Raw genomic sequence first — 27487 nt, 5'->3', positions numbered from 1 at the left:
CTTACACAAAACACATCAAAACAACCAATTTCACAAAGGAAACTAGTGCAAAGTATTGGAATAAGGGATGCAAAATGTGCATAAATATGTGTTATCAATACCCAACTATAAAATTTTTACTACATGTCCCTAATTCGTTTGAAATGTTGAACAATTTGATAATCGATTGTTTCTGTTTTATAATGAATTATATAATTCTCCTGTATGTAATTTGACATAGTATTTTAAACAGCATAATTTGACATAGTATATTAAACAGCATATACGCAATCAGTAAAATTTGAGTCATATATACACCCACATCATTTGACACATCATTATTTTTTGAAAAAGGTCAACGAACTTGATTGCATTAAAACCCAAACGCAAATACACAACACCCACAAGTGGTTACTATCTCTACCCATTTGGGTAGACGACATAACTAAAACTAACCTTCACAAAATCTAAGAGATTAAGAGCTATGGACGGAATCATTGGTGTTCTCTAAGCGATGTGTGATTATAAGTCTAACATTAAAGTCATCAAAACCCATTCAACTTCAACATTCTTGAAGGACTAAGAAGCCTATAGCCACCACCACCACAACCCTTAGTACTGCTGCCACGACGGGAAGGACTCATACAAAGAACAGCACCATAACCGCAACCAATATACTGACTAATCTGACCATCATCCTCGTCGTCATCGTCGCAATTATTCATCTCCGCCAACACTTTATAGAACAAATCAACATTACAGGGAATCAAAATGGGTCCAGAGCTATCGTAACCGTATTCCGACTCCGCATTCTCAAGCAACATCTTGAATAAAGGATGGTTAGCGAATTCAGTCTTGATTATGAACCTTTGTTTCTCCGCTCCAACGTACACCGCGAAACAACCCTCCGGCGCCACCTCAACCTTCCTCTTCTTCGTCTTCTTCTTATCTTCTTCTCTTGATAAACTCAGTGAACGACATCGTTCCAATGCCTTCGACACCGCAATTTTCTTCCACTTCCCCTTCATGATATCCATTATGAAGAAAAACGAAGTTACTTGTAGAGTTAAGGAGGACTATAGAGGATTATATAGAGAAAGAGAGAGTCAATTAGGGACGGGTCTTTGGGTCTTGGTAATCCAGAGGAGCGGAAGATGGAAACGAAAGAGAATGCGAAGGCAGAAAGAAGAGAGGTAGGCGTTACTAGGAAAGGCGCGGGGCACCGTTTCATCAAATATGGCCACACCCACGGTCCATATAACGTACTTGACACTTCGCAATCCTTAGTTTGTCAACGCACATTGGCTCGTAGACTTTCTATATAAAAGACAAGAGACACCCCACTCCTTTCTTGTGTACAAATTCAACGTCGGCGTTGCTACTTCTAGACTTTTAGTGGACAATAATAAAACTATAAAAGTATTATTATTTCTATGCAAGAGTGATTCCACATAGGTGTTATTTCACACGTTTTTTCATCCATAAGAGATAAAATATTGTCATTTAACACAGTGAGACCGACAAAACAATAGCCTTAATATATAGTTAATAGAGGGTATAGTGTTGACTACGAAACATGAACAACGGATGGGGGGATAGAATCAAGACACCATTGAAGAGTGTTGTTGCCTTCATAAGCCAATGGAGATAAGATATTGCCTTATATTAATTAAGAACAACAGTGTTTAATTATGGAGAATCAGCAAAATTTATATACACAACTTTCTAGGTTATAAAACGTGATTATTATTAACATGAAAGCAATTAAGAAATTTCAAGTAACTGGTGGCCAAACAAGTCTTTGGCGACTAACCCAATAATTTAATTAAAATGACATCAGGCAGAGATAACCTACCCAATAATTATATTAATTTGGGTCTCATGAATCTGGCCCGTGTGCTCATACCTGACCAAACCCACTCTTCTTGTGAGCTGGGCCTGTTGTACAGATAGCCCGGCCCATGAACAGATCTCCTTGGAACTGTACTGTCATCGGTTCCATGCGAGTATATTTCTTTCCTACATAAAACAATTGGAGTTGGAATTGCTGATTTATAATTGGATAGCTTTAATCACATCCCGGTTTTTTCTAAAGATACCCTAATATAAGTTGACCATCCTGTTGGCATCAAAAAATATCTTGGGCCTAATAAGCCTAGTCCATATACAAGGCCCAAGGTGCAGCCCATATGGTCCATCATATTTTATCACAGCCCATTATGTTAAAGGAAGCCCAAATGATGAGTAACTGCCCATGTGCGGTTGTGCTGAGAGTGATCCATGAAAAGAGAAAAAAGTGGTGGCAGTTATAACAAGGTGGTCCAAGTGGCAGCTTGTGAGAGATTTAAGGGAAAACTGACATGAAGACGTGGTAATGGCTTCAAACTGATAGAAAATGGCACAAATGAAGGATAACTGCAGTAGAATCATGGTTTATGGGGAGATTTTCGTGCAAGACAGAAGATATATATAAGATGGTAGATAGACGGAAGACACACAACCAATCAAACAAACAAACTACTCAAGCCCAAAGGCAATTTCAACTTCCAAGCTTCCTAGCATTCTAGCATTTCAATTACATTTTCCAAATCCTTGACAATTTCAAGTTATGTCGTTCATTCCAAGTTTTCTTGTATTTATTTCTTGTCAAGTTTCAATGCCAACCATCGTTGTGTAAATTGATCTTGGTGTCTATTTATGTTTCTTCATTTCAATCTCAACGAAGCGCACTTCAGTGGAGTTGGGGAATCTAGAACTATTGAGATCCCAAGATAGTTCGTTCAATCGTCTAGATAGAAGTCATATTTACGTTCGGTGCATTTCATTCACATTAGTGTAGGAAACTATAAGCTTTGACACACCTGCAAATCATCACCACCTTGGGCCACATTTTGGTGACTACACATCCGTTATAAAAATCAATTTACGGGATACTCAAAAAAAAACCGGAATATGACTAAAGCTACCCTTTATAATTAGAGACCGACTTGGGGAGCATCCTAGCCCATTAATAAGAGGCTTTCAGCCCATTGAAGGGACCATGCAACCGGAGTCCCACTCGTACAGTCCAAACGAATAATAGGCAACATTCCCTTGTGAGCTGGCGTGGCGTTCTCTGATCAAGGCGCGTGTCAATGAAATATCCTGAAATTAGATTCTTTAATAATTCTGCCCGCACGTAATGTCGTTGCCTTGCTACAGAGCCAATCACTATACAATTGTCATACAATTAATTGACCGGCCACGTGTGCTCTAAACCATGAATTTAACTCAACTCAATCACTAACACTATCGGCGGCGAAATTTATCCGGTCCTAATGACCTTATTTGCCCGATTTCTATTAAATAATGTTTGAACGTAAGTTATACGTTGAAAATCCGAATTTAAATACAAAATTTTTGTCCAGTTTAAAATTAAGTCTGGATCTAAATATATTAATCTTATTATCCAATTTATTTGTCTTAATTAAGCCATAATTTAGCCTCTCCCATGCACTCTAACCATGGTTAAGCCCACGCAATAAACACCCACAGACGCTCAGAGCCACCTCTCTCTCTCTCTCCCCTCTCAACAGTTCAAGAGACCCAAAGTAATGCACGCGTCTCGGTGTTGATTGTTATGTTTCTCTCTCTCTCTCTCTTCTCACCCGTGCGATCGATCCAATCCAAAGGTGATGATGCTGCACCTATACGTATACAAAAGTGAGTGTATGTATACACAGACGTGAATCATAAATGAGGTTCGATCGGTGATCGGCTTTCATGATCCCTTCTGCCATTTTTGTCGCTGCTTTTTTTGCGTTCTCTCTCTGAAATATTTTTCCCTCCTTGTGTACTGCACTCGGCTTCCTTGTCGACCATTCCACTGTTCCACCGCAGTAAATTCCTCTGCGACTTTTCCATTTCTCATTTACCTCCAAAAGTTTTCCTGGAAAATCTATATTTCCCTTTCAATTCAATACAAAGCGTTGCAGAATTACCACTTTTGAGCGTCCGAGAGAGAACGAAAAAACAAATTTCCTGCGTTATCTTTGAATAAACTATGTTCGATCGTGACATTTGAGGGTGAGTAAGTTGAAACTGTGTTTTATGCTTTTCGGAGTTTGTATGAAAGGTGTTTCTAGGCCTGGTAGGAGTCCCCGTCGTTTCGGTCATTTTCAGCCTAGGCTTGTCTCGTGAGTGCCAGACGGTAGTCATGGAGTCAGAATTCTGGACCGTTTGCCCTAATAATCTGGTGGTAGTGGTTTTTTTTTTTTGAATATTTTTTTTGAAAAGTTGATGTGATATAAATGCAACTGTATTCCTCGTTCTTTGATACAGGTTTCAGAGACCTTTTCCTTGCGAGAGATCTAATTCATGGCGCTTTAGGGCTCCGATTCTGCTTACCGATTGAGTTTCGAAGCCGAGTTATACAGATTTCTCTCACTTTCCTTTTTTTCTTTTTGAGAGAACGGGTCGTAGGCCTTTTGTGAATCCTCTTGTGAGAGATAGAGAATCTGTTGAAGTTTCAGTGCGATTCGTTATCCAATTTCAAGCATGCGAGCTTCGTTAAACACCCGATTCGCTCTGGTTTTCCTATCTTTCTCTCTCGCTCTACTCTTCGTGCTCGCCTTACTTACAGGTACTATATGCCATGCATATTTGTGTTTGTCTCAATACATTGTATATTCCAATCGGATCTAGACATTCCATAGCTTAATTATCTTAGCTATATCATATCTAGTGGTTAGTTTTTTCTCTTGTTAATGACTTGACCTCTCTTTCAGCGACTTGACGGTCTTCTTGTTTCTTTCCCTTTTACTAAAAAAATATTTTTCTGTTTTTGTAGAAGTCTGATTATTTTATTTCTAAATTTTTGTTTCGGAATTCGCTTCAGGTCTTTTGGACGGTCATTCTCTTACCGGAGCGAGTCAGGTGGACGTCAACAGTGGGAATAGAACATTATCAGCTCCAAATCGCAAGCTGCTTCGCCATGGTAATAGACTGATTCTTATACGAGTACTGTGTAGATTAAATAATCATATGTGTAGTACTCACAATGAACCTCTTCTTCCATGCCATTCTTCCTTATGTGGGAGACAAAGCTAGTGTTCTTAGAGGCCTAGAGGGTGGGGCATGGTGTTTTGGAGGGGCCTGACTCCTGAGACGAGTGGTGGTACCCAGTTGTTTGTTACAAATGGGTTCAGGGACTCAGGTGCAGTGACATATACTGTCGAGATGCGTACGATTTGCGTGTCATACAGGGACTCGGTCACACAGCTGTTTTTTCGTTATTGTTGATCCTAAAGCGCACCATTGGCGCTGGATCTTTATATTCATCAGGGTTTTATCACATTTATTTTTTTTGGTTTTATCATATAATATGCATACGTGTATAAAGCAAAAGGCCTGATGCATCCCTTCCCATGCATAACCTTTTTTGCTTGATTTGTCTTTTTCTTACTTTTTTTTTCCTACCATAATTCCTGTGAATCACCTCCATAAAGTGTATTTTGTCTGTAAAGGCTCCTTATGGTAGCTTGTATGGCCATCTTGTATGTTGTAGGTCAATGTTCTGCAGCCTTTTTATTAAAGCCCAACCTTTCCCTATCCAAATTTGTGTTTTAATGCTCCTTTTCTTCTTCTTGTTCTTATCTTGCTTTTACATAGTAATGGCAATTGAGGAGCCGGAGAGGATAGGAGAGAAGTGTACAAAATCAGATATAGTGATACAACAAGGACCCACAGACCCGCTTCCCAATGGAATACCTACCTACACTGTTGAGATCACGAATGTGTGCGTTACTGGTTGTGATATAACCCGGATTCACCTCAAGTGTGGCTGGTTCAGCTCAGCTTCCCTCATCAACCCTAAGATCTTCAAGCGTCTTCGCTACAATGACTGTATAGTCAATGAAGGCAGGCCCTTGGTCAACGGTGGCACTCTCTCATTTCAGTATGCCAATACCTTCCACTACCCTCTTTCTGTCTCCTCAGTTGTGTGCTCTTAGATAACGTCATTACTTGAAACCAGGACTTGGTAGGTAGTACAGGTATTTTGGCCTGCATTTTGCCTTCTGGGTTTTGTCTGGTTAAGTCTCTGTTTTTGGCATGGATTGATACTGAGTTATAAGAATTGTAAATGGTTTTTTTTTTGTTTTGGTGGCTTGTAATTGAGCTGATTGGAGGGATCAAATATGGCTACTGAGCAGGAGAGTCTTTTTTGGATGGTGACTTAGAAATTTTTGGGTATGACTCTCTGTATATAGTTATATGGTATAGTAATAGCCGGGAAGATGAGAGGATATGAAACTGTTGCTAGAGAAAATATTTTTTGGTTTGGTTGTTTGATCCTTGTATAGAGGAGGAGCTAGTAAGAGAATTGATTTTTTTTTTGTTTTTTGTTTTCTGACTCCTAATTTGGACATTGTGTGACCATACATTCATTATTCATATGGGTAATTTCTTGCATTGAGGCGTCATAACTCATAAGCGCACGGTTCGTAGTCGAGTCAAGGAGATTCTGTAATTCATAATTGTATATGTACTGATAGGCGCTTTCACGTCAATTATGTTGTATGCCGTCATTGTAACTTGTTTAATTGATGGCAGTAGTCTTCATCATGCAGTTGAGTCCAACTGATGTCTGCATTAGTCTCGTATATGCTTGGGTTTTGCTGCCACGTAGTAAGTAACAATGACCCGTTAGTTTGATTCGTGGAACAATACTCTTGTGGTCTTAAACTTTGATCGAATTTATTATATCGTTAAGTAGGAAATTTTTATGCTCGATGATCTAATAGCTCGAGTCTAATCTCATGTCAGATATCCAAAGTGTAATATCATTTTTGGTTAAAAAGAAAAACCCTTTGTTCATCGTCCATTTAGATTTTTTTCAATAAACGCACCTTAGGGACGTGAACAAATCTGAGCATTAAACGGGCCAGTTCGTGTAGAAGGCCCAATCACAATTCACATTTTGTTGCAAACCCAAGCCCAATACCAGGCCCAAAGCCTTAAGGATCGAAGAAGTTGGACAACGTGATGCGATGCCGAAACCTTGACTTTGAAATCAAAATTGACCAGTATGATAGGCGGGCGTATATAAACCCGACATCTAAGGTTGGTGAGTGTTCTTTTCTTATCTGTTGGACTCAGAGAAGAAGAGCCAGAGGGAGACAGCGAGATACAGAGACGAGGAAAATGGCCGCTACTATTGGAGGGATTAGTGTTGGGTTAGGGATTCCATGTTCCACAAAGCTCTCCAAAAGATTCTCCTCTTCACGATCATCTCGCGTGAGAATGGCGGTTACTGTTGAAGAGAAGAAGAATTTCACTCTGAAGAAGTCTGAAGAAGCCTTCAATGCTGCCAAGGTACTGCCTCTCTGTTCAATTTGGTTTCTCAGTCGTTTGCTTGGATCATTATTTAGACTGTGAGCGCTATTCAGTTTCGTTTGTCTGATTTAGCACAAATTTGGCGATGGATAGACTGAGTTGCAGATTTCAATGTAGTTTTCTGTTGATATGAGTTCGGTTTTATCGTAGGAATTGAGGCAATCATACAGTATAATTGAACCTGAGTTTCTAGTTTTCGATATATAACAGCTGTGAATCTATGCAATGAAACGGCGATTCTGCATTACTTATCAAGAAAGAAACTGTGCTTCAATGCAATGGAAGGCAAACTTCTTGTCTGTCCTTGGCTATCTAAATGAACTAATTCCCTTTTAATTTTCCTTCACTTTGCTCCGGAAGAGGATTTGATGCTTACAGTTTTAGGCTGAGCACGCTGGTGATGTCTTTATAGTACAAACGGGGATTGAGATCCACTAACTATATGTTATTAGCTTGGCATCCATCCCTATTGGCAAATGGCCTGTGTCTGGACTCTGGAGGTTCTCCTTGCTCTTAACAGATTCAGTGTAGTCTGAATCTGGCTTAATTAGGTAGACTACAAATGTATTCGGCTGACTAGAACAAAGTGCCATGATTGTCACTCTATAAAGTTCATTGATGGATTTGATTAAGGCCAACAACATATGTTGGCACTGACAGGGATGTCTAAAAGTTCTGCACAAGAGTTTAGATTCAGGGAATTGTGCATGTTAATTTTATGGACAAATGCCCTCACTTTTTGCAAACTCATAATAGTGACTGTTGTGCTGTTAGGAGAGTCTTCAATTGATGTGTATGAGCTGAGTAATGTATCGAATCCAGTTCATTGCATACAAAAGTTTACGATATGTAGGATCGAGGAATGGACCTGTAATCATCATAATGACGCTGATACTTCAATATTTTTGGACATGTGTATTTTCTCATTACGCACACTATGAAAGTACTGTGTACGGAAAGGTAGACAAGCTAAGTGATTACAGTTCATTTAGAAATAAAGGGAACATCCATGGAAACATTTTAGGACTCCCTATGAAGTTGTGTAGTGGAAGGTATGGCGAGGAACAGATTTGGAAGTATGATAATTGCCCCCTATATAACCAAGGTAAGCTTCCTATTCCATCTTAATCTAACTCTCTTGCACTTGACACTTTTTATGTTGCATTTTTGCAATGTTATAGGCACTTTGTCTTTCTGCCACATGCGCTTTTCACGTGCTATAACTGTGAGCCATTTTCTTTTTTGACCTATGTGATGCTTTCTGTAGGAGCTGATGCCTGGGGGTGTAAATTCACCTGTCCGTGCTTTTAAATCTGTTGGTGGACAACCTATTGTCATTGATTCTGTCAAGGGCTCGCACATGTGGGATATAGATGGAAATGAGTACATCGACTATGTTGGTTCTTGGGGACCAGCGATAATTGGACATGCAGATGATGAGGTCCTATTCTATTTCCCTGTCGTGTAGTTCTTTTCAATATCTGGGGGAAAGAAGTGAAGTGGAAGGAGGGGAAGGGTTGGGTGGAAGCTGAGTGAAATTTGTACATCTAATGAAACTCTCTGGCCTAACTTTAACTACAGGTACTTGCAGCCCTCGCTGAAACAATGAAGAAAGGGACAAGTTTTGGTGCCCCATGTCTTTTAGAGAATACTCTGGCAGAGATGGTCATCTCTGCTGTTCCAAGCATAGAAATGGTACGGTTTGTTAACTCAGGAACAGAAGCATGTATGGGTGTGCTTCGCCTGGCTCGTGCCTTTACTGGGAGAGAGAGAATCATTAAATTCGAAGGTTGTTACCACGGTCATGCTGATCCATTCCTTGTTAAAGCAGGTAGTGGTGTTGCCACGCTTGGGCTCCCCGACTCTCCTGGTGTCCCAAAAGGAGCTACATATGAAACACTAACAGCCCCTTACAATGATATCTCTGCTGTGGAAAATTTATTTGAGAGCCAAAAGGGTGAGATTGCTGCAATTATTCTAGAACCTGTTGTTGGGAACTCTGGTTTCATTGCTCCTAAACTCGAATTCCTTGATGCCATACGCAAGATTACCAAAGAAAATGGCACTCTCCTTATTTTTGATGAGGTTATGACCGGATTTCGCCTATCTTACGGTGGAGCTCAGGAGTATTTCGGCATAACTCCTGATTTGACAACACTTGGGAAGATTATTGGTGGTGGATTACCCGTTGGTGCATACGGAGGAAGGAGGGAGATCATGGAGATGGTGGCACCTGCAGGACCAATGTACCAGGCTGGGACATTGAGCGGGAACCCATTGGCAATGACAGCAGGAATACATACTCTTAAGCGGTTGAAGGAGCCTGGAAGCTATGAGTACTTGGATAAGATCACCAAGAAACTCATCCAAGGAATTTTGGATGCTGGCAAGAAGGCCGGGCATGCAATATGCGGTGGGTACATAAGCGGGATGTTTGGGTTTTTCTTCACCGACGGGCCGGTTTACAACTTTGAGGATGCAAAGAAGAGCGATGCTGCAAAATTTGCGAGATTCCATAGGGGAATGCTGGAGGAAGGTGTATACTTTGCACCTTCTCAGTTTGAGGCCGGGTTCACAAGCTTGGCGCATACTTCTGAAGACATCCAACGGACAATAGCAGCTGCTGAGAAAGTCTTCCAGCAAATTTAGAATGCCTTGTCCTTTTTCAATGGAAAGTTTTTACTTGAATATTTCTTCAAACATATCAGCCATTTTACACTGATGAAATGGTGGATGCGTAAAGAGGAGGGCAAAACTCTCTTAACTAATAACCACCTGTTTTTCTGAACCTTGGACCGTGAGGTGGTATGAGCCGGGCCTGGGCCTGCAGGGATTTATTATTGGACCGGGCTTCATGGGCCTAGCAGTAGCAGGTCTTGGAAGGAAAAATCCATCCAGGCCATAAAGCGGACAAAATGTTGTTAATGGATTCCTTCTATATCAAGGTCGAGTGTTGACAGGAATCGAACTGGACCCGAATTGAACCTAAAGTAATTTTGAGTCCATACACCAACTCCTAGGCGATAGCAAAGCCGCAACGGGATGTAGCAGAAAATTAACACCACAAGCATTTCTTTGTAAATTTGATCGTGACAATGTTTTTACATTAATGGGGCTATACAGCTTTCCATACTGCTACAAATGATTCAAGCTATGTAATAAGGAGGGAACCAAAAGAACAACGAAATTTTTTTTGAAAAGACAAGAAAAAAAAACTTGATCACTGCACGGACTTGTTAACAGTGATGAAATCTGAGTGTCTTGTCCCTTCACAATATGGAACACGAACATACAATTTTCCTGGGTGAATCATCAACCTTCTTTTCTGTTCACGAAAACCACCATCAATGTGTCACAGTAAGAAATTTTCAAGGACAAAAAAACGAAGAACGATTTGAGACAACTAACGAATTTTGAGGAAATCTGAAAACTGTGAAATTCACAGGACACAACTGAATGAATGAAAGTGTACAAAGATGAATAATGGCAACCGCATAGCAAACATAATTATTCAGCTCCAATAAAATCCAGTCCTATGATACACAACATCTTATGTCCCCAAGAAAAGGAAGAGGGAAAGGGGGATTGAATTATTAATCAAGCTAAGGGAAAGTACCAAGAATGAAGAACTACCACAAAAAGAATACCTCAAAGCTAGTAATTTCCATGGACCATGGCTAACTAACATCGGGTCAAATCACCAAATTAAGGATCAAATGATGCACTACGCAAAACATAAACTTCACACTATTATTTAGTAAGAGTAAACGACAAACTATAGCTGAGCTCACCTGCACCTCTAAACTTGACCGACATAATAAACTGCTTCTAGTTCAAAATCTTTTTAGACCAAATGAGATTGCACTACATGTGACAGTGCTAGTAAAATGTAAAATGACATATGGGATGAGGAAAACACAGGGCAAGTATCAAGTGATAAAAATCAATGAGATATTTACAAATTCCTCGATATTTACAAATTCCTCGATATTTACAAATTCCTCACAAAGTTATCCTCCATCATAAAATTATGAATCCCTTTTTTAAAATAAAACTACTCTTAATTTCTATGAAGTTGGAAGCTCGGGAGCCCAAACGAATGAGCTTGGGTCTGCATGAACCTAAGCCTCACTTTGGCCCCTGTACTTTATACTATTTGATGGACAAACGGCTTAGACATTTGACTGTATGATAATAGAGCTTTTCTAATAATAGGAGAAATGTAAAAGGAGGAAAGGCGAATACATACAGGTAAAACATATTACTCCCCTAACTGCGGCACCAAAACAATTAAAAGTAATTTTTACCAATTAGTAAAAGTTATTATGTACTTCACTACTTCCCAGTCAATTTTTAGAAGTTTTCTCTTAACGAGATGTAGAAAAGTTCATGTTCCTACATATAGTAAAGAATCCTTATAATGACAATAAAAGAACATACCTGTTTTAGTTTTGGCTAGGGATGGCTGTACAACAACATGCATAATGATTACTCCGCCAGCTACATCACCAAATGGGTTCTTGCACTGATTAACTGTCTTGTTGTTATCCAAAATTTTACCAGAGCTTATCAGTTTGACTTCATTCACTGTCTTAGGTGTAATTGTTTTTCCTGCAAAAGATTAGAAAAAGCATCCAGGAAAGTCACAATATTTTCAAATGCCAAACCAGAAAAATAAATGAACAAATAAAACAACTTGAGATCCTAGTGGTCAGTTCAATCCATATGTATCAAGTATACCTTCAAAACTTTGAGTTTCAAGTAAAATTTCAAAGTTCTCGAGATGAAGTTTGTCAAAAGAAGATGAATGAACTTCAAATGCTTCAAAAGTCACAACCAAATTTTGCTCATTTATTCAATCATTTCACATTCTCATAAGCGATAAATATAGGTTACCACTGCTCGGTCATGCCATAGAGCTTGACCGAGTTTCCTTACAAGAGGTATTCTTCCTGCAGAAATCTCCTAAAGGCTATAAAGGTACCATGAACAATGAATCATAAAAAAAAATCCAGAATTTTACCTTTTTAACAACATAAGATACTCATTTGCAAGTTCTTCAAAAGTCAAAACTTGGTGCTAGATCAGAAAAAAGCAAAAACTTGAATGCTGAACAGTAGTACAAGCACATTAGACTCGTTTCACCTTCTACAAAATGATGAGTGGAACAATAATAGAGACCAGAGCAATGAGAACTGACAACTTGGTTTGCAGCCAAATGGTTTTTCCTTCGAATTTTTGTTCACAAGATACTTCATATCCAGATAGTTCAGTGACTTTTGTGTGAGGTTATATTCACTTATTTTCAGAACTTACAAGGACTTTGAGACACTAACATGGTCTTGGATTAAAAATTTGATGACAATGATTTGGACAATTGAGACTAGAATATAGAAAACCAATTCCATGCCCAAAAGCATTATGTCTTCATTTAAGGGTTTAGTGCACAAGATGAACTGTTTCTCATTCTTGAGCGATTACTTTGCATTTCCATATATATTTGATGTCTCAATTGATTGGGAATCAATATCAAGGTCTATTAAAATTTTTCAGAAACATAAGCACCAACAGTGTATGTATATATGAAGAAATCTGAATCCCAGTTGTTCAAGTAGTACACAATTGGAAATGTCTTTTGGATATGAAATTCACATACTGCTACAGCCATAAAACCATCACATATTTTGATGCTTAATAAATTGCCAACTACTCATGAAAACTATAACCAATTGATTCACCAAATTTGAACTAAAAAGAATTTTAATGAAAAAAGAGTAATCCAAAAGTTAAAAGTTCCAATTAAAAACATAATTTCAGTCTTCAATAACAGTCTCATTTCAAGAACTTGGACAAATCATGTCAAAACCAACAAAATTAAGCAGTCGTTTGGAGTAAGCTCCAGAGCTTGTTAGTTACTACAATCGATTGAATGAAAAGGCACATAAAAACACGGAAAATCCAACAAAATTAACGATTATATCAAAAAGAGGGTACGAAAAAAGCTGCAAGGAACAAGTAGATTAACCTTTGGGCCAATCGGTTACTATTCTCTGCTTCAACATATCGACAGTAGATGCCGACGAGTACCGGAATGGCCCAATATCGGATCCGTCATACAACCTGAACTTTATATCAACCAAATCCTCCTCCGGCATTTGAGTTGGCTTCTCCTTCAATCTAAGAAACAATCGCTTCTACGCGTGCGTTCAAAACCTCCTAACACACGATTACCGACGAGCTCATCATATATTGATCCTGAATTCGTATTATTGAACAGAGAATTGACGCAAAGATCTGAAATGGCGAAGCTGAGTAGCAAATCAACTACTTGAATAATCGGAATTGAAACTATTTACCAATTGAAACTGACTGGATATCGGCGTTGATCGGCTTGATCGAGTCAGAGGGTCGTGTATTGCAATTTTTCTATGCTGATTTGAAATTATCGGTGTTTGTTGCGGAGCTGAAGGAAGCCAAGGTGTTGCCAAGTCACATCAAACAAGCACCGAATCGGCAAACGACGTCGTTTGGGCGAAGTCAAGTTTTTCTTCTTCTTTTTCTGGGAGATAGTTAGCCATCAAGGAGGCCTTTAAGCCCAGAAAGGTTTTATGGACCTATAGAAGAAGAGCTTACTTGGGAATGTGGCCATCGTGGCCCATTGAGTAATACTGTATGCTGGATCGGCTAGCCCATTGGACTGTATTGGCCCATTGAGTAATACCGTGGGCTTGGTGGTTAGCGGATCTGTGGATCTTTGAAACTTTCCATTGGACCATCCTAGACAAACTCACTTCCACGCAGCAAATCAGGCCAATGTTTTAAAAACCGGATTGGATCTGGCGGTTTTATCCGTTAAATCTGTTTAGAGGATGCATGTCATCTTTGAATACATATTTTCGTTTAAACAATCATTCTCTGGTTCAATCACCAGGTTTTGTGGACTCTACACGTACATCAATAAATGGACAAGATACATTATCGGAATAATTGAAATGCTTTTTACTGGGATCCCTAACATTTTTGTTAAACAATTATGTCTTTAATCTTCTTCAAAAGGTCAATGTTACTTTCACTTGTACGGTACATAGCCAATTAGCCAAAGTTCAATGGCAACAATACAAATCCAGAAAGCGCGAATATTTCTAAATAAATCTCTACCATATCTGGTCCTAATTTTGTCACTCTTTCGGGCCCAAAAAAAGAGAAGATATACCAACTTTTTCCACTTCTCGGCTGCAGCTACAAGCAGAGACCCCACTACTATATGTGATGGACCTTTGTGTGTGGATTGGATTGCAAGGACGATTTGGAGAGTTGAGAGGCAGAAATCATGAGATTCTCCACCATTAGACGACATCGCCTAGCTAGGAGGATAGCTAGGTTTTTGTTTCTTTTGGGTAGTAACTGTAATTCGAGTGCCTTGAAACAATAATGTACAAGTCCATTCACCCCTCTAAAGGGGCAATTTCTAAATCAAGCTAACAGAGTGGAACTTTCTTTTCACTCCAACTCCAATCTGTATCTACTTCAATGGGGATTTGCCTTCATTGTTACATGCACATTTAATATTTTCGATGGAATATTTTGTCACTAAACAGAAGAGCTCTTCATCACTACCATAGAAGTAGCACCATTATTGAAGTTGTGTGTGTCATGGACCACACATGGCTTACATTAATGCAGGCTCCATTTACTTATTTTGGAGAATGAACATTGATTTGGCAAAAAGCATAGGCGAGTGCGCTCCGTTAGCTATATATATATATATATATATGTTCTGGATGTGGAGAAGATAATTATGTCGTGAATGTAGTTTGTGAATCCATCCATATACACACACACACACACGATGCTTTTGTGAGTTTCCTAGCACATTTGTGGAGTAAAGGTCAAGCACTCACATGCATATGCGTGTGTGTGAACATTCCACAAGTGAATACTTATGCGGGTATTTGGTTGACATTTAGAAGGTAGAATGAGGGTGATAATCACTCATTTTCTTATTTGATTGGATTTTAGGAGGGTGGATTCTCAAACTTTCATTCCACCCTCTATAATAAATAGTCAAACTCATCAAAATAGTGAAAATGACTATTCTTAAAACTCATTCATACTCATTTTTTATTTCCTATCAAACATGATTATGATCACCTCATACTCCTTGTCACACTCGGCTCATACTCAGCTCAAGTTTACCTTACACTCACGCTCACTCAATTATGAACTAATACCTGAATGCAAAACACTATGTTACAATTATAATGATTGAGGAAGTTATGATGACTTACGTTAGCAAATTCAAAACACCAAGATCCCCAATGACAGAATGACTTGTGGGTCATGTTTACTGCCTCTTGTCTGTGCGCGCGCGCCTGCCCTTTCGTGTTCAACTTTCCGTTTTAGGAAGTCTGTGTGTGTATACATATAGAGGCAGTAAACATGACCCACAAGTTTTACATATATATATATTTCTTTGTCAGCCCACAAAACATAACCTCCTGATCATCCAAAAAGACAAATGTGAAAGTGCCTGTTACAACACTCAACGACAAAATGAAGTTTCTTGTCTTTTTCTTCTTTCTTATCTTTGGGTCCACACCGACATCAGAAAATCCCGAAAAATATGATCTCTCTGTTGCATGCATATATATGTGTGTGTGTGTGTGTGTGTGGCAGCTTACCAGGCCATAAAAGGCATGACGGTTATCGGACATAAACATCATATTTGTTCATCACAAACACAATTCTTGAAGAACAAAGCAACATCATATTTTTTCATCACATTTTGGCTTATCGATAAATAGAAACACATTTTCAAAACCAAAAAATAAAAAAGAGGCATAATTCTTGAAGAACAAGGCAACTTCATATCCCTACAAGTAATTAGTAGTGCACCATATATATAACACAAACACAGGTGAAATGAATTGTTAGACTTTGGTGATCTCTTCCTTGATCACTTCGTTCTCGACTTCAACCTTCTCAGTTCCCATATTTATATTCACCATGACTGCGCTAATTAGCTCATGAGGACAAACCATTGCACTCAGTTTCACCACATCAACAATATGTTCTGATAATTCTTGCAGCTGTGGCTCCAGTACCTCCGCAACTGCAGGTAGTTTCTTCTTGTAGTTCTTGTATACCGCATAGAGTGACATTTGAGCCACTCCAAATAGAAACCCAAGTGTGTTTGGAACCTTAATTCATATATAATTTCCATACACAAAACAAATTAATCAACTCAAAGACATATATATAGTCATTGGAAGAGAAGTATATACTAGAGGATATATATATATATATATATATATATATGTTGACAAATAAACTTACAGCGACGAAAAGATCTTTCATTAGAAACCCATAAAAGAACCACATGACTGCACTCAATGTGAGGAAGAACGATAGATAAAATGGCATGAACTCCACACTCTTGGTTTGTATCACCTTTTTCTGTATATATATTCGCCATAAAGTAGAATAAATCACTGATTTTAGTTATAAACATATATACATGTATGTATATAATTTTGTTGTATATCTTGACCAGCCTTACCATAATGCCGAGAGGTGCAACAAATACACAGAGAGCGAAAATCATGCAAATCCATCCAAGAACCGCGATACGTTTTTCGCCCTTTGTTAAGAAGAGTGATAGAAGACATATCACCCCGAACCCGAAAACATCAAACAAGAGGACTAGTTTGGTAGTCAGAATCTGCAATTCCATTAGTAAGTTAGATGATGTAATTGGATCATATAGAGATTTAAGAGGAGTTCAAGGAATATAAAATACCCTGTCTTTCTTGGTGGCATAGAGAAAGTAGACGATAATGTAACCGGTTTGCATGCAGAATGTGAAGATGTTGATGGTGATGAGGAGGGTAGCATCCTTTTTGAAGATCGCATAGAACAACCATAGCATTGCACTAAACATTCCAATCACATATGGAATTGACTGAAACCCTTCACTCGATTTTCGCCTGTAAATTTGGTAGAATGTTGCCCTGCACACAAATTTGATGTTAATTAAACATCGATCATCAATTAGTGTATATATATATATATATATATATATAGATAGATAGATATTGTAAGGTTGAGATACAAATACTACTTACAATGGAGCAAGGGAGACCAGAACTGAGACTAGGTTACCTAAAAAAAAAGGAAAAAAGAAAAGCAAAGAACCAAGTTAGACTTGTTGAGATAACTAGGATTAAAAAAAAAAATGGTAACTGAGAATTGTCCAGCCCATCATGTCCACCAAACAGCGAAGCCAATTCTAAACTCGGATTGTTAACCCAGCTCGCTTCACACCAGCGACAATTTAGATATGATTGGGCTGAAACCCATGCGGAGAAAACCTTTCATGGGCATTTGACCCATAAAAAGAAATAACCCTGAAATTGTTAGGCGTAAGAGTTGAATCTGCTACCTCCCGTATTTGGAAGGAATAACCACAGTCAACTTCATCATCCCAACCAAGGCTTCTTTGTTAACTAGTTTTCAAGAACTTAACGTATATATGAACTTAATTTAAACTTTTGCATACCCAAAATACCAAAAGAAAAAGCCCAAGTAATGTGAAAAGCCATCACTAGCTAGCCTCTTCTCCCTCTCTAAAGAAGCTTAATAATAAGTTCACACAGAGAAACTCTAGCTAGCAAGTTTGATCTTCTCTCTCTTTGGCTTTTAGTGCAATGAGTTTGAACCATATATATAGTGAGGAAGATGAACAAGTAAGCCAAGTTGCATATGCAAGAATGATTAAATTATGTTGCTTTCCAGTTGGTTCCATACTCAACTTTACATTAATACACAACCAAATTTCAAATCCCTAATGCTTTAGCTAACCTTATTTGGTTATTTTCTCTTTAAAACAAACTCTCTTTTGACAGCTCAGCCCTACTTGGCATGTAGTATTACTGCACTGGCACATACACAAAAACACCTCTTGTGCACTTTCTGATGTGTCACCCACTAAGTGGTTTTTAAGGTTTACAACTCATATTTCACTTCTTTGGAATTCTCCATTAATTATATTTTTCTTTTTTTAAAAAAATTTCTATCTTATGAAGTTAATCCGAATAATGGTATTGTGTGCTACGTACCATGACAATAACGTTGGTCGGTTGATGTTGATCGAATATAAAACATAATTGATATAAAATAGAGAGTACGCAAGAGATAAAGTGATTCAGTCTTGTGACCTATATCTTCCATGAAATACCCGGCTAGAGAAATATAAACCGAATACTGAATTTTAGTTTGATTGTTATATTATCTCTAGCAAATGTAATTTCATAAAATAAAACATGTAATAATTGTAATTAGAATTGTGAGTTTGCGATTAACTTTTATACTAATTTCGGAGTATATATCTATATATGACATAACGTGTATGCCGAGAGAAGTAAATATGCCACTTGCGAATTCATGAGTTCTAGAATGTTTTGAAATTTGTATGAATATTTCTTGGATTCCCACTCATGAGGAATATCTTTTATGATGTGTAATCGCACTTGATTGATGGTGCTGATCTATTTGGTATATTTGCTCATTTGGCATGACAAAAGCAATCCAACGGTGGATAAATGATCATAGCATATATGTGCATGTTGTTTTACTTTAACAAGGAAAGTCAACTTTTTACGTTGACCCTGATTAGAGTAGCCGCCATACTAATTGAACATTCATTCAGTTGCTTATCATTATTCATTACATATATATATTATTATTATCATATTGTACTCACGTTCTAGCTACGTGATTGATCGACAGTACTAGTCATCAGTGGACGGATTCTGCAATTCGTTTAAAATTGTAGAGTTTATAATTTGAATTTAATAATTTGAAAGATGTACCACATTTTACCACTTTTTGTTTTTTGATTTTTAAAACTTGTATGTTTTTTTTCTCTACCATTAGATATGAATTGTAGATTTTAAAGAATTACGGAGCTCCTAAATCCTTTAATTTCACCTTGGTGGTGATCAATTTCTCTTCTAATTCCAATCTTTTTTAATACATCAAATTGATATTATTCGCTCTAGATCAAAAGTCCGTAATGATTTGTTCTCCTATGCCGTCTACGAAGTACTTAGGCACAGAAAACACGACACTTGCTTGAGAGGAGATAAAGTTTTACTTATATATCACTCAGTTAATCCGATGTGAGACTACAAATCTTGACATGAACGATAATGATCGTAGACATGCACTATTGACTATTGAGTAATTTGTGTGGCAGGTTCATATATTGAGAGGGAGTTGTCGTGGGCTGGGCCTTTGGAATGTTTTGTGTAAAACATTCTCCTTATTAGGCCTTTAAGCCCTGTGCATGGCAAGTGTTATAAGACCATGGGCCCTTGTGGGATCCACCCTGTTGCATGCGTGCGGTCAACTTTAGCATATGCATACTTGAAGAGCACAAACATCAAATATATTACAATGATTAATTGACTACTATACTCTGAAACAATACAATATAACACAAGAATTTAAAAGCATATATATATATATATATCTACCCTCTCATTTACAAATTTTACATGGTGTAGCCAGGCTACTAAAGAGAGAGAAGTACAAACCTTTTTTTTAATAAGAAACTCACTCAGTTACGAACAAGAGAAATACGAACCAATCAACTACACATACAGAACATATATGTGAGTTAGTCGGAAGTTATTGAACTTCACATTTGTTTAAGCTGCTCTTATATAGTCATCGGTTAGTTCATGTACAATTTGCTCTTTATCTCCACACACTAGTTCTGCCTCAGAAGCCGTGATCTTGCTCAGTTTCACGATATCCACACTGAATTCTGGTACCTTATTGGGCTCCTCTATCACTGTCTCGCACTTCTTGTAGATCACATAGACAACTATTTGTGCTGCCCCCAGTATGACCCCGATTACGTTTGGACCCTGTTTATTACAAACCCAAAAAAATATTAGGCAAGTATACAAACAATTATTAAGAGTTTAGACACACACACATATATAAAACCGCGTAGTAATAATTGAGTTGATTATATATATGGGCTTAAGGTGGATGATGTTGAGGTCGCGAGTTCAAATCAGACTAACCAATTAGGAGTATTTTCCTAGGGTTTTCCTGATTTCGTGGGCCTATCCACTTTTAGAAAAGAGTTAGGAGCCTCATTTCCCCCGCATGAGTTTCGACCTAGTCTTACCTGTCATCAACGTGGTGCGGGCTGTTATGACAACCCGAGGTTTATGCCGTCCACTCAGCTATTCGAAGGGCATGATCATGTTGGGTTGGGTGGTTCTTCGGTAAAAAAAAACATATATATATCATACACAAATAGTAGGAGATAGGTGGCATGTCAAGAAAAGAGTTCATGATATTATTAAATATTATATATAAGAACTTCACGATGAGCTGTTACGTAATGTTAGATATGGGAGCACTTACTGCAATATAGAAATCCTTCGATAATATACCATAAAGGAGCCACGCAATCGCGCTTACTGTGAGAAACAATGATAGATAAACTGGCATGAACTCCACACTTTTTGTTCGGATCACCACTCTCTGCACATATAATTAACTTAATTTAGTAACTAATCATTTATTTTTAAACATGCAATTGAAATATTGAGAATGACAAAATTGTAACAGACCATCCCTCCGCACTATTACATTATATGTATTTCACGTATTTCCTTAAGCAATGTGAGATAATATACTTAGCCCCATCAGTGCTCGTCCAACACCATTAAACTTGACACTGCAAAGGCTTGTGACCTCGACTCTAGAGTGAAGTACTGTTATAAAAATAATAGAAGTGCTAGTGCTGGCTCTTACCATAATACTTAGAGGTGCTGCAAAAACACCAACAGCGAATGCGTCACAAAGCCATCCCAAAACCTCGAGTCGCTTTGCTCCTTTCAAGAAGTAGTGGGAGACAAGAAGAATCAAGCAAAATCCTCCAAAATTCAACAGAATCACAAGCCTCAAAGTCGGCATCTGCATAAAATTGAACTTCTAAGTAAATAATAGTATTGCAGTTATGATAGGGATCACAATAATTGGTATTCCAATTATCAAAACTGCTGAATTGTATTGTACGTATAAGATTTCATATGCATAATGCATAATTTAAGATATGTGGAGCCCACGAATCAGCAATTGGAATATCAAATATTGGGATCTTTATCATTTTCGATAGTATTATACGAGCACAAGCACACACGTATTAAAAAGCACTAATTAATAATATATGCAAGCTAAAGGTAGAGTTTTAAATTAGTACCTTAACTTGCTTTGGAGCATAAGCAATGAAGATAGCGATGTAAATGGTCTCTGTGACGCACCCGAATGAATTAATAGTAATGAGAAGGTATTCATTAGACTTCAATGATGCGTAGTATATCCAAATCATCGCACTGATGAGCGAAACCATGTATGGATATGATTGAAACCCTTCTGTTGATTTCTTCTTCACAACCCTAACAAACGTTGGCCTGCAATATTCAAGTATATTTCCCATATCAGAATTAAGCTCTCCCTCTCTCTCCCTCTCTCCCTCTCTCTCTCTCTATATATATATATGTATATATGTATATATATCTTGCACAACTAGCCTAGCTACCTAGTTTAGTTCGAATCAATCAAAAGCTAGAGCAAGTTTAACAAAGAGATGCTTACACTGGGGCCAGATAAACCAAGAAGGAAATCATGTTGCCTATACCAATTTAAAAAAAAAAAAAGGGAGTTAGTTCGTTGGATGAATATATTCGCTATGTATTGTTAATAAAGAGATCACAGTTTGGACTCAGAAATCATTAATATTGACGAACTACTTTGAGAATATCTATAGTTATATACACACATGTTATAATTACCTAGAAGACCGAAAGTTAAAACCCATGGATTTTGAGCTAGAAAACCAGCCATTTCTAGTACAAGTGACTATCCCCCTTAGAAAAACTTGAAACTGAGCACAGATTGATTCAAAGGGAAGTTTTAGATTTTGTGCTCTGTTACTTGGAATCGATACTACAAATTAAAGGAGAATGGGAGTGCACATGTATATATAGAGTTTTTTTGGGTTTGCATGAACCATGCACTCACTTACTGCCAACACAACAATCCGTGTGGTTGGTGAGTTACTATTCTGCCATACTTACGTTTCAACATTCCTTCTCCAGTTCCACCTCTTTCACTTGACCGTCTACGTGTCACTGTTCTTTTTGATGGTTTGGCTGCTGTTAATTTCTTCTTTTACACACCATTACTGGCATACCTAACCCTTGTCACGTGTCACTCTTCTTTTTGATGAGTTTGGTCGCTATTTTGTTTTTTACACACCATTTGTCATTCTAGCATCATATGACATGTAAACAACTTAATCATTTCGCGATAGCCAAGTTGATTATCTCGATCTCTGTATTTAGGGAGTTGGTGTTCGAGTTCGAGAGTTCTAACTGACCAACTTCGATATTTCTTCGTGAAATTATGATTTCGTGGGCTTATACCACTTCTGGGCCCCTACCCACGTGAACTTCAGATCAATCTTATATGTCGCCAACATGATATATATGAGTTATTCTAGCGATATGAGATTTTGTTCTCACTTAACTGTCCAAAGGATACGCTAAGCTAAGTAAGTTCTTCTATTTAAAAAGTCAAAACCCTAACCCTAATATCCCTCAAAATGAGTCATTACTCCGCCCACATCATCCATCACGCGAGGCAGTCGTGTAAATTAAAAGCACTAGTAATAGTACGTCTTAGTGGTACACACAGTTTCTTAAATTGTTCTTCAATGAAAATATAGGCTAGTGCGTTCATGCTATTATATGCCCTTCTATATATCGCTTGTCGCGCGTGGATATAGACGATTCAAAGTTTGGCTTCAGATTGTTACAACTTACAAGTGTCACCATCTTATTAGATGATAGCTATATACGTATCTGCCTGTTCAATAAAGAAAAGTGGGGAAGAAGATATTGGTTTTGAAGTGGAGGTTGAGAATATAATAGAGAGAGAGAGAGAGAGAGAGAGGATTTGTTAATCACGACTCTTATGATAATGATGATTGGATTACTTAAATAAGATTACCTAGTCCGCTTTACCTATTATTGGGCATATATAATTAGTAGTTGATATTTTTAAGGAAGATATTTAGTATGTACGGCCAACTGTTCAGGTGATTGTCTGTGATACGGTCATAATCACATAATTGGTTGTTTTAATATACAAATGTATAGTTCGTGAGAATGATTGCTAAGTGGGGATTAAGAGGAACTTCCACCATTGAATCGAACTACTTCTTTAACCTCTCTACCAATGTAGTTCTACTATCAAGATTTATTTTACTATTTCATTCACAACACACTATCAAAAGCTAGCCCTTATATATATATATATACACACTTCATTATTCAATTGATTATGTTTGTTTTGGGTGGATGTCTCAATCTTTCACTAGTGTTCCTTCAATTTTCTAATTCAAAATATCTTTTGTGACAATAGTTTCGAATTTAATTCCCTTAAGTTATAAAATAATTTTTTAAAAAATTAAAATATTATTAAAACTTAATTATGTTATCTTTTTAGTGGTATTGGTATGTTAAACGATGGATACGGAGATATAATAATAAAAAATGTAATTCACTCTTTGACCAGAAAACCAAACAGGCTCCTACCTGGCCAGGTATAGCCTATATGTTCCTTTAGCTAGTCAAAACAATCACATTCTTATGATCTGGTCAAATGGACCGTGGTTAGGAATATCTTCGATAGCATTCTCAATCATCTCCATGTTGTGGTTATGGTTGGATACTAAATATGATTCTCTTTATCACTGTTTTGGTCTTTCTTCTTTTTGTTAATTCTGTTTGTGCCTGACAAAAAAAAAATCACATTCTCATGCAAGTTAATCATTTTGGTACCAATATTAATAGGTACAATAGGTAAAATCTGTGGATGTTAAAAGTGTAACAATCCCTATCTTTTGGAAGTCGAACGTCCGAACACAATTCAATGCTGGGCCAAGATTTGGCACAAAAGATTGGGCCAAGACTTACCAGATTAAAGTTACTTATTTGGGCTTCAATTGGTGGCAATCATACATTCAAAAAAAAAAATAGTTGGGCTCCAATTGGCAGAAAACATACGTCCAAACAGCGCCCAGGCTTTCACGAAATAAAACGGAAGTCAAGAAGTGAATAAAAAATAGTAGGTCCTACCGGGAGTCGAACCCAGGTCGCTGGATTCAAAGTCCAGAGTGCTAACCACTACACCATAGAACCGGACGTGAGCAGGGATGATTTAAAATGAAATCAATAGCAAACGACAATATAATATTCCCACCAACGTCAGCGAATTGCTGAATTATGGTCTTCGCCAAAAGCAGTTTGTTTTCATCAGTTCATAACACTGACTATACCAAACTACCAATAAAACCAAATGTGATTCCAGATCACCAAAGAATAATAGTAAGTGAACAAGAGTTCATCTGACCCTGTTCAACAAGAATATTATTGCCGGCCCGCTGCCTTGGCTGGCCGGCTCGTCCGTCTTGTATAGATTTTCAGTCATGGTTGTTTTAACTTTTAAGACATCTAATGTTCTCAACTGGCCATTATTGTACAACTACAAGATTCAATTCACAACACTCATAAGAAACTCCTAGGATTCCTGATATAAAGCAAGGAGCTTTTAGCTTTATCAAGACTAAAAAAGTAAAAATCATCAACACTCCAATGGCTGAGGCCATTTCTAAGTGCAACCCTCATCAACCCTTGTTAGTCAAATAATAATCAATGAATGGAAGAACCTGCAAGACAGCTAAAACGAAGTATAGAGAGTGTTACTCTTCCTTCTTCTAATTTGAGTGTACTTAGAAACCACATCAACCACAGGAGGGTGACTTTTAGCCCTTTATCAACTACAGTGCTCCCCAGATGCAGCACCAACATAAAAACATCCGATATTTGGCAAAAAAAATACACAAGCTTGCACTCTACCATGACTAATCTTGGAAGGCAAAAAAGGAGCCAAAAGACCTAAAAGATACTAACATCACATTATTAGGTATCATAAAAATATTAAATTTCAAGAATTTTAAAGATTTCCCTTCCAGATCACTTCAAATACAAAGGACGTCTCAATATGAATGTTGAAACAGAATGAAGTTACAAAAAATGTAGCATTAATTTGATAATTGGCGCACTGGAAAAAAGCAGCTCCACATCACTGCATGGACTGAAATCTTTTCATGATCATGAGACTCATATCCATGTATCGCTGAGCACAGTGCGATAAACATGATGATTCGCTGGAGCTGAACTTGCTCCCTGGTGTACTAGTGATGCACTTGTCCCAGCATACGCTTGTAAGCTTTGCCACCATCTCATTGACCATGGCTCTTTCTTTTTCTTGCTGAGAATCCATAACATTACATTTCAGAAATCAAGAGATCGTGAAGGCATAAAGGTTACAAGGTTACAGAAAGCAAAAAAATATGACAATATCAGCAATGGCACCCGCCCATGTCATACGTAGATATCAACAATTGAAGGTTATGATACTGCAACTTCTCACTCTTACCCTGTACGCACCATAACAAGAACTTATTTTTCTTTAAAGCAGCACATAATTGGCAATCCATATGTCACAAAGACAAGAAGCGACCCCAGTCTTTGTAAAATTGATAGGCGAGTTGGAGGCTAAGCCGCAAACAGACTTATAGCTGAATAAAATTTTCAGAGCTGGAAACTCTCAATAAAGTGACAACCACAAGCCTAATGATGAAGGAGGAGCTGGAGACGGAAAGAAGTTGAGAAAACCCTAGCAAATCGACGTACAAACATTTGAATATATGCATTTGCGTACTTCCTTTTCCAACATTGTTCATGTGGGGATTGCATTGTCAATGAAATTAAAGTTCTATTAAGCTTTAATCTAAGACAAAAGGATAATATATTATCAGGTGTGGACAAACAATAGAGTTCTAATGCCATGACTAATGCTAACAAATCTAGTCTTCATCCCTTTCTACCAGAAAACATGGAAGATAAGCAGAAAAGTATTTGCATCAATACAGTTCAAAACAAAAGAATACACGCAGCACAAATTATTACAAAAAAGAAGAACTTATAAGACGATAGATCATAGGCATAGAATTTATGGTTCCAAAACATAGCCCTTTCCGTCCAGCGCCAATATTGATAGATTTAAGACTAGCAATCTGTATACTATGAACTCATCGCAGATTTTGTGACACTAATTTTGAAATCTGTATAGCTTAAAGCCAACCAACAAACCTTTATTGCAAGTTTATATCAGGTAGCTGTGTATTTAGTCTTCAGATTCTGATATCTTAAAAAAAAAAAAGGGATAAATTACTCAAATTCAATAATAAAGGTGCAGGAATCAAGAACAATCCAACAAATCCATGCAGGGTAGGGTATGATTGAATCAGTTCACAAAGATAGTTGATATTCTGATAAAAACAAAGAAGCTGTTATCTACTGAACTCGAAGATATTTACGCACTTCTCATGGATGTTTTAGGAGCCAAATCAGGGAGAATCGAAGGAGATAAAAACAATGAAAGCTTACATTGAGGAATCGTTGCATCTCAGCTGAGTTAAGGGAATTGGGATCCATAGCTTGACCGCGTAATTCCTTGAAAAACCCTAAATCTCAGAGAACACTTGAAAAACCCTAACGAAGCCGCCCACCGGTTTAAAAACAAAACACCATCACCGTCAAAGTCGATCTCGAGGCCTTTGTGAAGTAAACGGATCAGCCCACTGGGCTGATCAAAGGCTGGTGGTGGTAATTATAGATGGGCTTAAGCCCAGTAGATTCCTGTGCTGTGATGTGCCGAGTCCACTGACTTATGTAGAAAAGGGGTCGGTCAACTGGGTTGAGCTGAGAATTTCAACATTGTATCGTAGTAGTGTCTCGATCCAGTTGAACGGATTTTACATGTCAATTTGTTGGGTTTGATATAACTCAACCCATAATTATATTGTAGACAAAAATCTCATATTCGTATGACATAACAACAGTCCAATGGAGCACAACTCCTATCACATTGAAGACACACACTAATACAAGTTTTTATTTATATTCTCCCTTTAAAACAC

At 37.7% G+C, this 27487-nt stretch overlaps 6 protein-coding genes and 1 non-coding gene across 8 annotated transcripts; 2 read left to right on the top strand and 5 right to left on the bottom strand.

Annotated features, from left to right (window-relative positions):
- Positions 1 to 312: 312 nt before the first annotated feature.
- LOC120004228 (auxin-responsive protein SAUR71-like) lies at positions 313 to 1247 on the bottom strand. Its single transcript, XM_038853499.1, has one exon. It carries the CDS (start codon positions 1014 to 1016, stop codon positions 525 to 527), a length of 492 nt encoding a protein of 163 aa, XP_038709427.1. The 5' UTR covers positions 1017 to 1247; the 3' UTR covers positions 313 to 524.
- A 3057-nt stretch (positions 1248 to 4304) lies between these two features.
- LOC120004630 (protein TAPETUM DETERMINANT 1-like) lies at positions 4305 to 6444 on the top strand. Its single transcript, XM_038854005.1, has 3 exons — positions 4305 to 4600; positions 4856 to 4954; positions 5629 to 6444. Exons 1-3 carry the CDS (start codon positions 4516 to 4518, stop codon positions 5967 to 5969), a joined length of 525 nt encoding a protein of 174 aa, XP_038709933.1. The 5' UTR covers positions 4305 to 4515; the 3' UTR covers positions 5970 to 6444.
- Positions 6445 to 7097: 653 nt separating this feature from the next.
- Positions 7098 to 10536, top strand: LOC120004119 (glutamate-1-semialdehyde 2,1-aminomutase 2, chloroplastic-like). The gene is made up of 3 exons (XM_038853367.1): positions 7098 to 7332; positions 8621 to 8794; positions 8935 to 10536. The coding sequence occupies exons 1-3, from the start codon at positions 7162 to 7164 to the stop codon at positions 10000 to 10002; spliced, it is 1413 nt and encodes a 470-aa protein (XP_038709295.1). The 5' UTR covers positions 7098 to 7161; the 3' UTR covers positions 10003 to 10536.
- On the bottom strand, positions 10399 to 13869 carry LOC120004120 (membrane-anchored ubiquitin-fold protein 3). 2 transcript variants are annotated; one of them, XM_038853369.1, is made up of 4 exons: positions 13710 to 13869; positions 13379 to 13569; positions 11794 to 11964; positions 10399 to 10678 (listed from the first exon to the last, which is right to left on the bottom strand). In XM_038853369.1, the coding sequence occupies exons 2-4, from the start codon at positions 13506 to 13508 to the stop codon at positions 10623 to 10625; spliced, it is 357 nt and encodes a 118-aa protein (XP_038709297.1). In that variant the 5' UTR covers positions 13509 to 13569; positions 13710 to 13869; the 3' UTR covers positions 10399 to 10622. The 2 variants fall into 2 exon arrangements, with proteins under 2 accessions (XP_038709297.1, XP_038709296.1); XM_038853368.1 differs by having other exon boundaries at positions 13379 to 13608; positions 13710 to 13862.
- Positions 13870 to 14713: 844 nt separating this feature from the next.
- On the bottom strand, positions 14714 to 22281 carry LOC120004207. Its single transcript, XM_038853476.1, has 16 exons — positions 22230 to 22281; positions 22033 to 22069; positions 21638 to 21848; positions 21190 to 21351; positions 20797 to 20916; positions 20127 to 20285; positions 20000 to 20006; positions 19719 to 19831; positions 18987 to 19040; positions 17912 to 17960; positions 17478 to 17514; positions 17153 to 17363; positions 16913 to 17074; positions 16690 to 16809; positions 16314 to 16553; positions 14714 to 14806 (listed from the first exon to the last, which is right to left on the bottom strand). Exons 1-16 carry the CDS (start codon positions 22279 to 22281, stop codon positions 14714 to 14716), a joined length of 1827 nt encoding a protein of 608 aa, XP_038709404.1.
- Positions 22282 to 24569: 2288 nt separating this feature from the next.
- On the bottom strand, positions 24570 to 24641 carry TRNAQ-UUG. Its single transcript has one exon. It is a non-coding gene; the product is annotated as a tRNA-Gln (tRNA).
- Positions 24642 to 25405: 764 nt separating this feature from the next.
- LOC120004337 (mitochondrial import inner membrane translocase subunit TIM8-like) lies at positions 25406 to 27107 on the bottom strand. The gene is made up of 2 exons (XM_038853665.1): positions 26955 to 27107; positions 25406 to 25773 (listed from the first exon to the last, which is right to left on the bottom strand). The coding sequence occupies exons 1-2, from the start codon at positions 27000 to 27002 to the stop codon at positions 25585 to 25587; spliced, it is 237 nt and encodes a 78-aa protein (XP_038709593.1). The 5' UTR covers positions 27003 to 27107; the 3' UTR covers positions 25406 to 25584.
- Between the last annotated feature and the right edge of the window lie 380 nt (positions 27108 to 27487).

Source organism: Tripterygium wilfordii, chromosome 8 (genome assembly GCF_013401445.1).
Source record: "Tripterygium wilfordii isolate XIE 37 chromosome 8, ASM1340144v1, whole genome shotgun sequence".
In the NCBI taxonomy this organism is placed as follows: Eukaryota; Viridiplantae; Streptophyta; class Magnoliopsida; order Celastrales; family Celastraceae; genus Tripterygium; species Tripterygium wilfordii.
This window is presented reverse-complemented; position numbering and strand designations above follow the sequence as displayed.

Bases quoted from the DNA above. Each gene is read 5' to 3' on its own strand.
- LOC120004120 (XM_038853369.1), bottom strand. From the start codon at position 13,508: ATGCCGGAGGAGGATTTGGTTGATATAAAGTTCAGGTTGTATGACGGA. The intron at 11,965-13,378 runs GTTAATCTACTT...AATCTTTTGCAG, and splicing joins AGTAACCGATTGGCCCAAAG to GAAAAACAATTACACCTAAG. The intron at 10,679-11,793 runs GTATGTTCTTTT...TTTCGTGAACAG, and splicing joins CCTAGCCAAAACTAAAACAG to AAAAGAAGGTTGATGATTCA.
- LOC120004228 (XM_038853499.1), bottom strand. From the start codon at position 1,016: ATGGATATCATGAAGGGGAAGTGGAAGAAAATTGCGGTGTCGAAGGCA.
- LOC120004630 (XM_038854005.1), top strand. From the start codon at position 4,516: ATGCGAGCTTCGTTAAACACCCGATTCGCTCTGGTTTTCCTATCTTTC. The intron at 4,601-4,855 runs GTACTATATGCC...AATTCGCTTCAG, and splicing joins CGTGCTCGCCTTACTTACAG to GTCTTTTGGACGGTCATTCT. The intron at 4,955-5,628 runs GTAATAGACTGA...GCTTTTACATAG, and splicing joins TCGCAAGCTGCTTCGCCATG to TAATGGCAATTGAGGAGCCG.
- LOC120004119 (XM_038853367.1), top strand. From the start codon at position 7,162: ATGGCCGCTACTATTGGAGGGATTAGTGTTGGGTTAGGGATTCCATGT. The intron at 7,333-8,620 runs GTACTGCCTCTC...TGCTTTCTGTAG, and splicing joins AAGCCTTCAATGCTGCCAAG to GAGCTGATGCCTGGGGGTGT. The intron at 8,795-8,934 runs GTCCTATTCTAT...CTTTAACTACAG, and splicing joins TTGGACATGCAGATGATGAG to GTACTTGCAGCCCTCGCTGA.
- LOC120004337 (XM_038853665.1), bottom strand. From the start codon at position 27,002: ATGGATCCCAATTCCCTTAACTCAGCTGAGATGCAACGATTCCTCAAT. The intron at 25,774-26,954 runs GTAAGCTTTCAT...ATGGATTCTCAG, and splicing joins AGATGCAACGATTCCTCAAT to CAAGAAAAAGAAAGAGCCAT.
- LOC120004207 (XM_038853476.1), bottom strand. From the start codon at position 22,281: ATGGCTGGTTTTCTAGCTCAAAATCCATGGGTTTTAACTTTCGGTCTT. The intron at 19,041-19,718 runs GTCTTATAACAC...ATGTTCAATTAG, and splicing joins GGATCCCACAAGGGCCCATG to TATGGCGGCTACTCTAATCA. The intron at 14,807-16,313 runs GTGATCAAGGAA...TTGCCCCTTTAG, and splicing joins AGGTTGAAGTCGAGAACGAA to AGGGGTGAATGGACTTGTAC.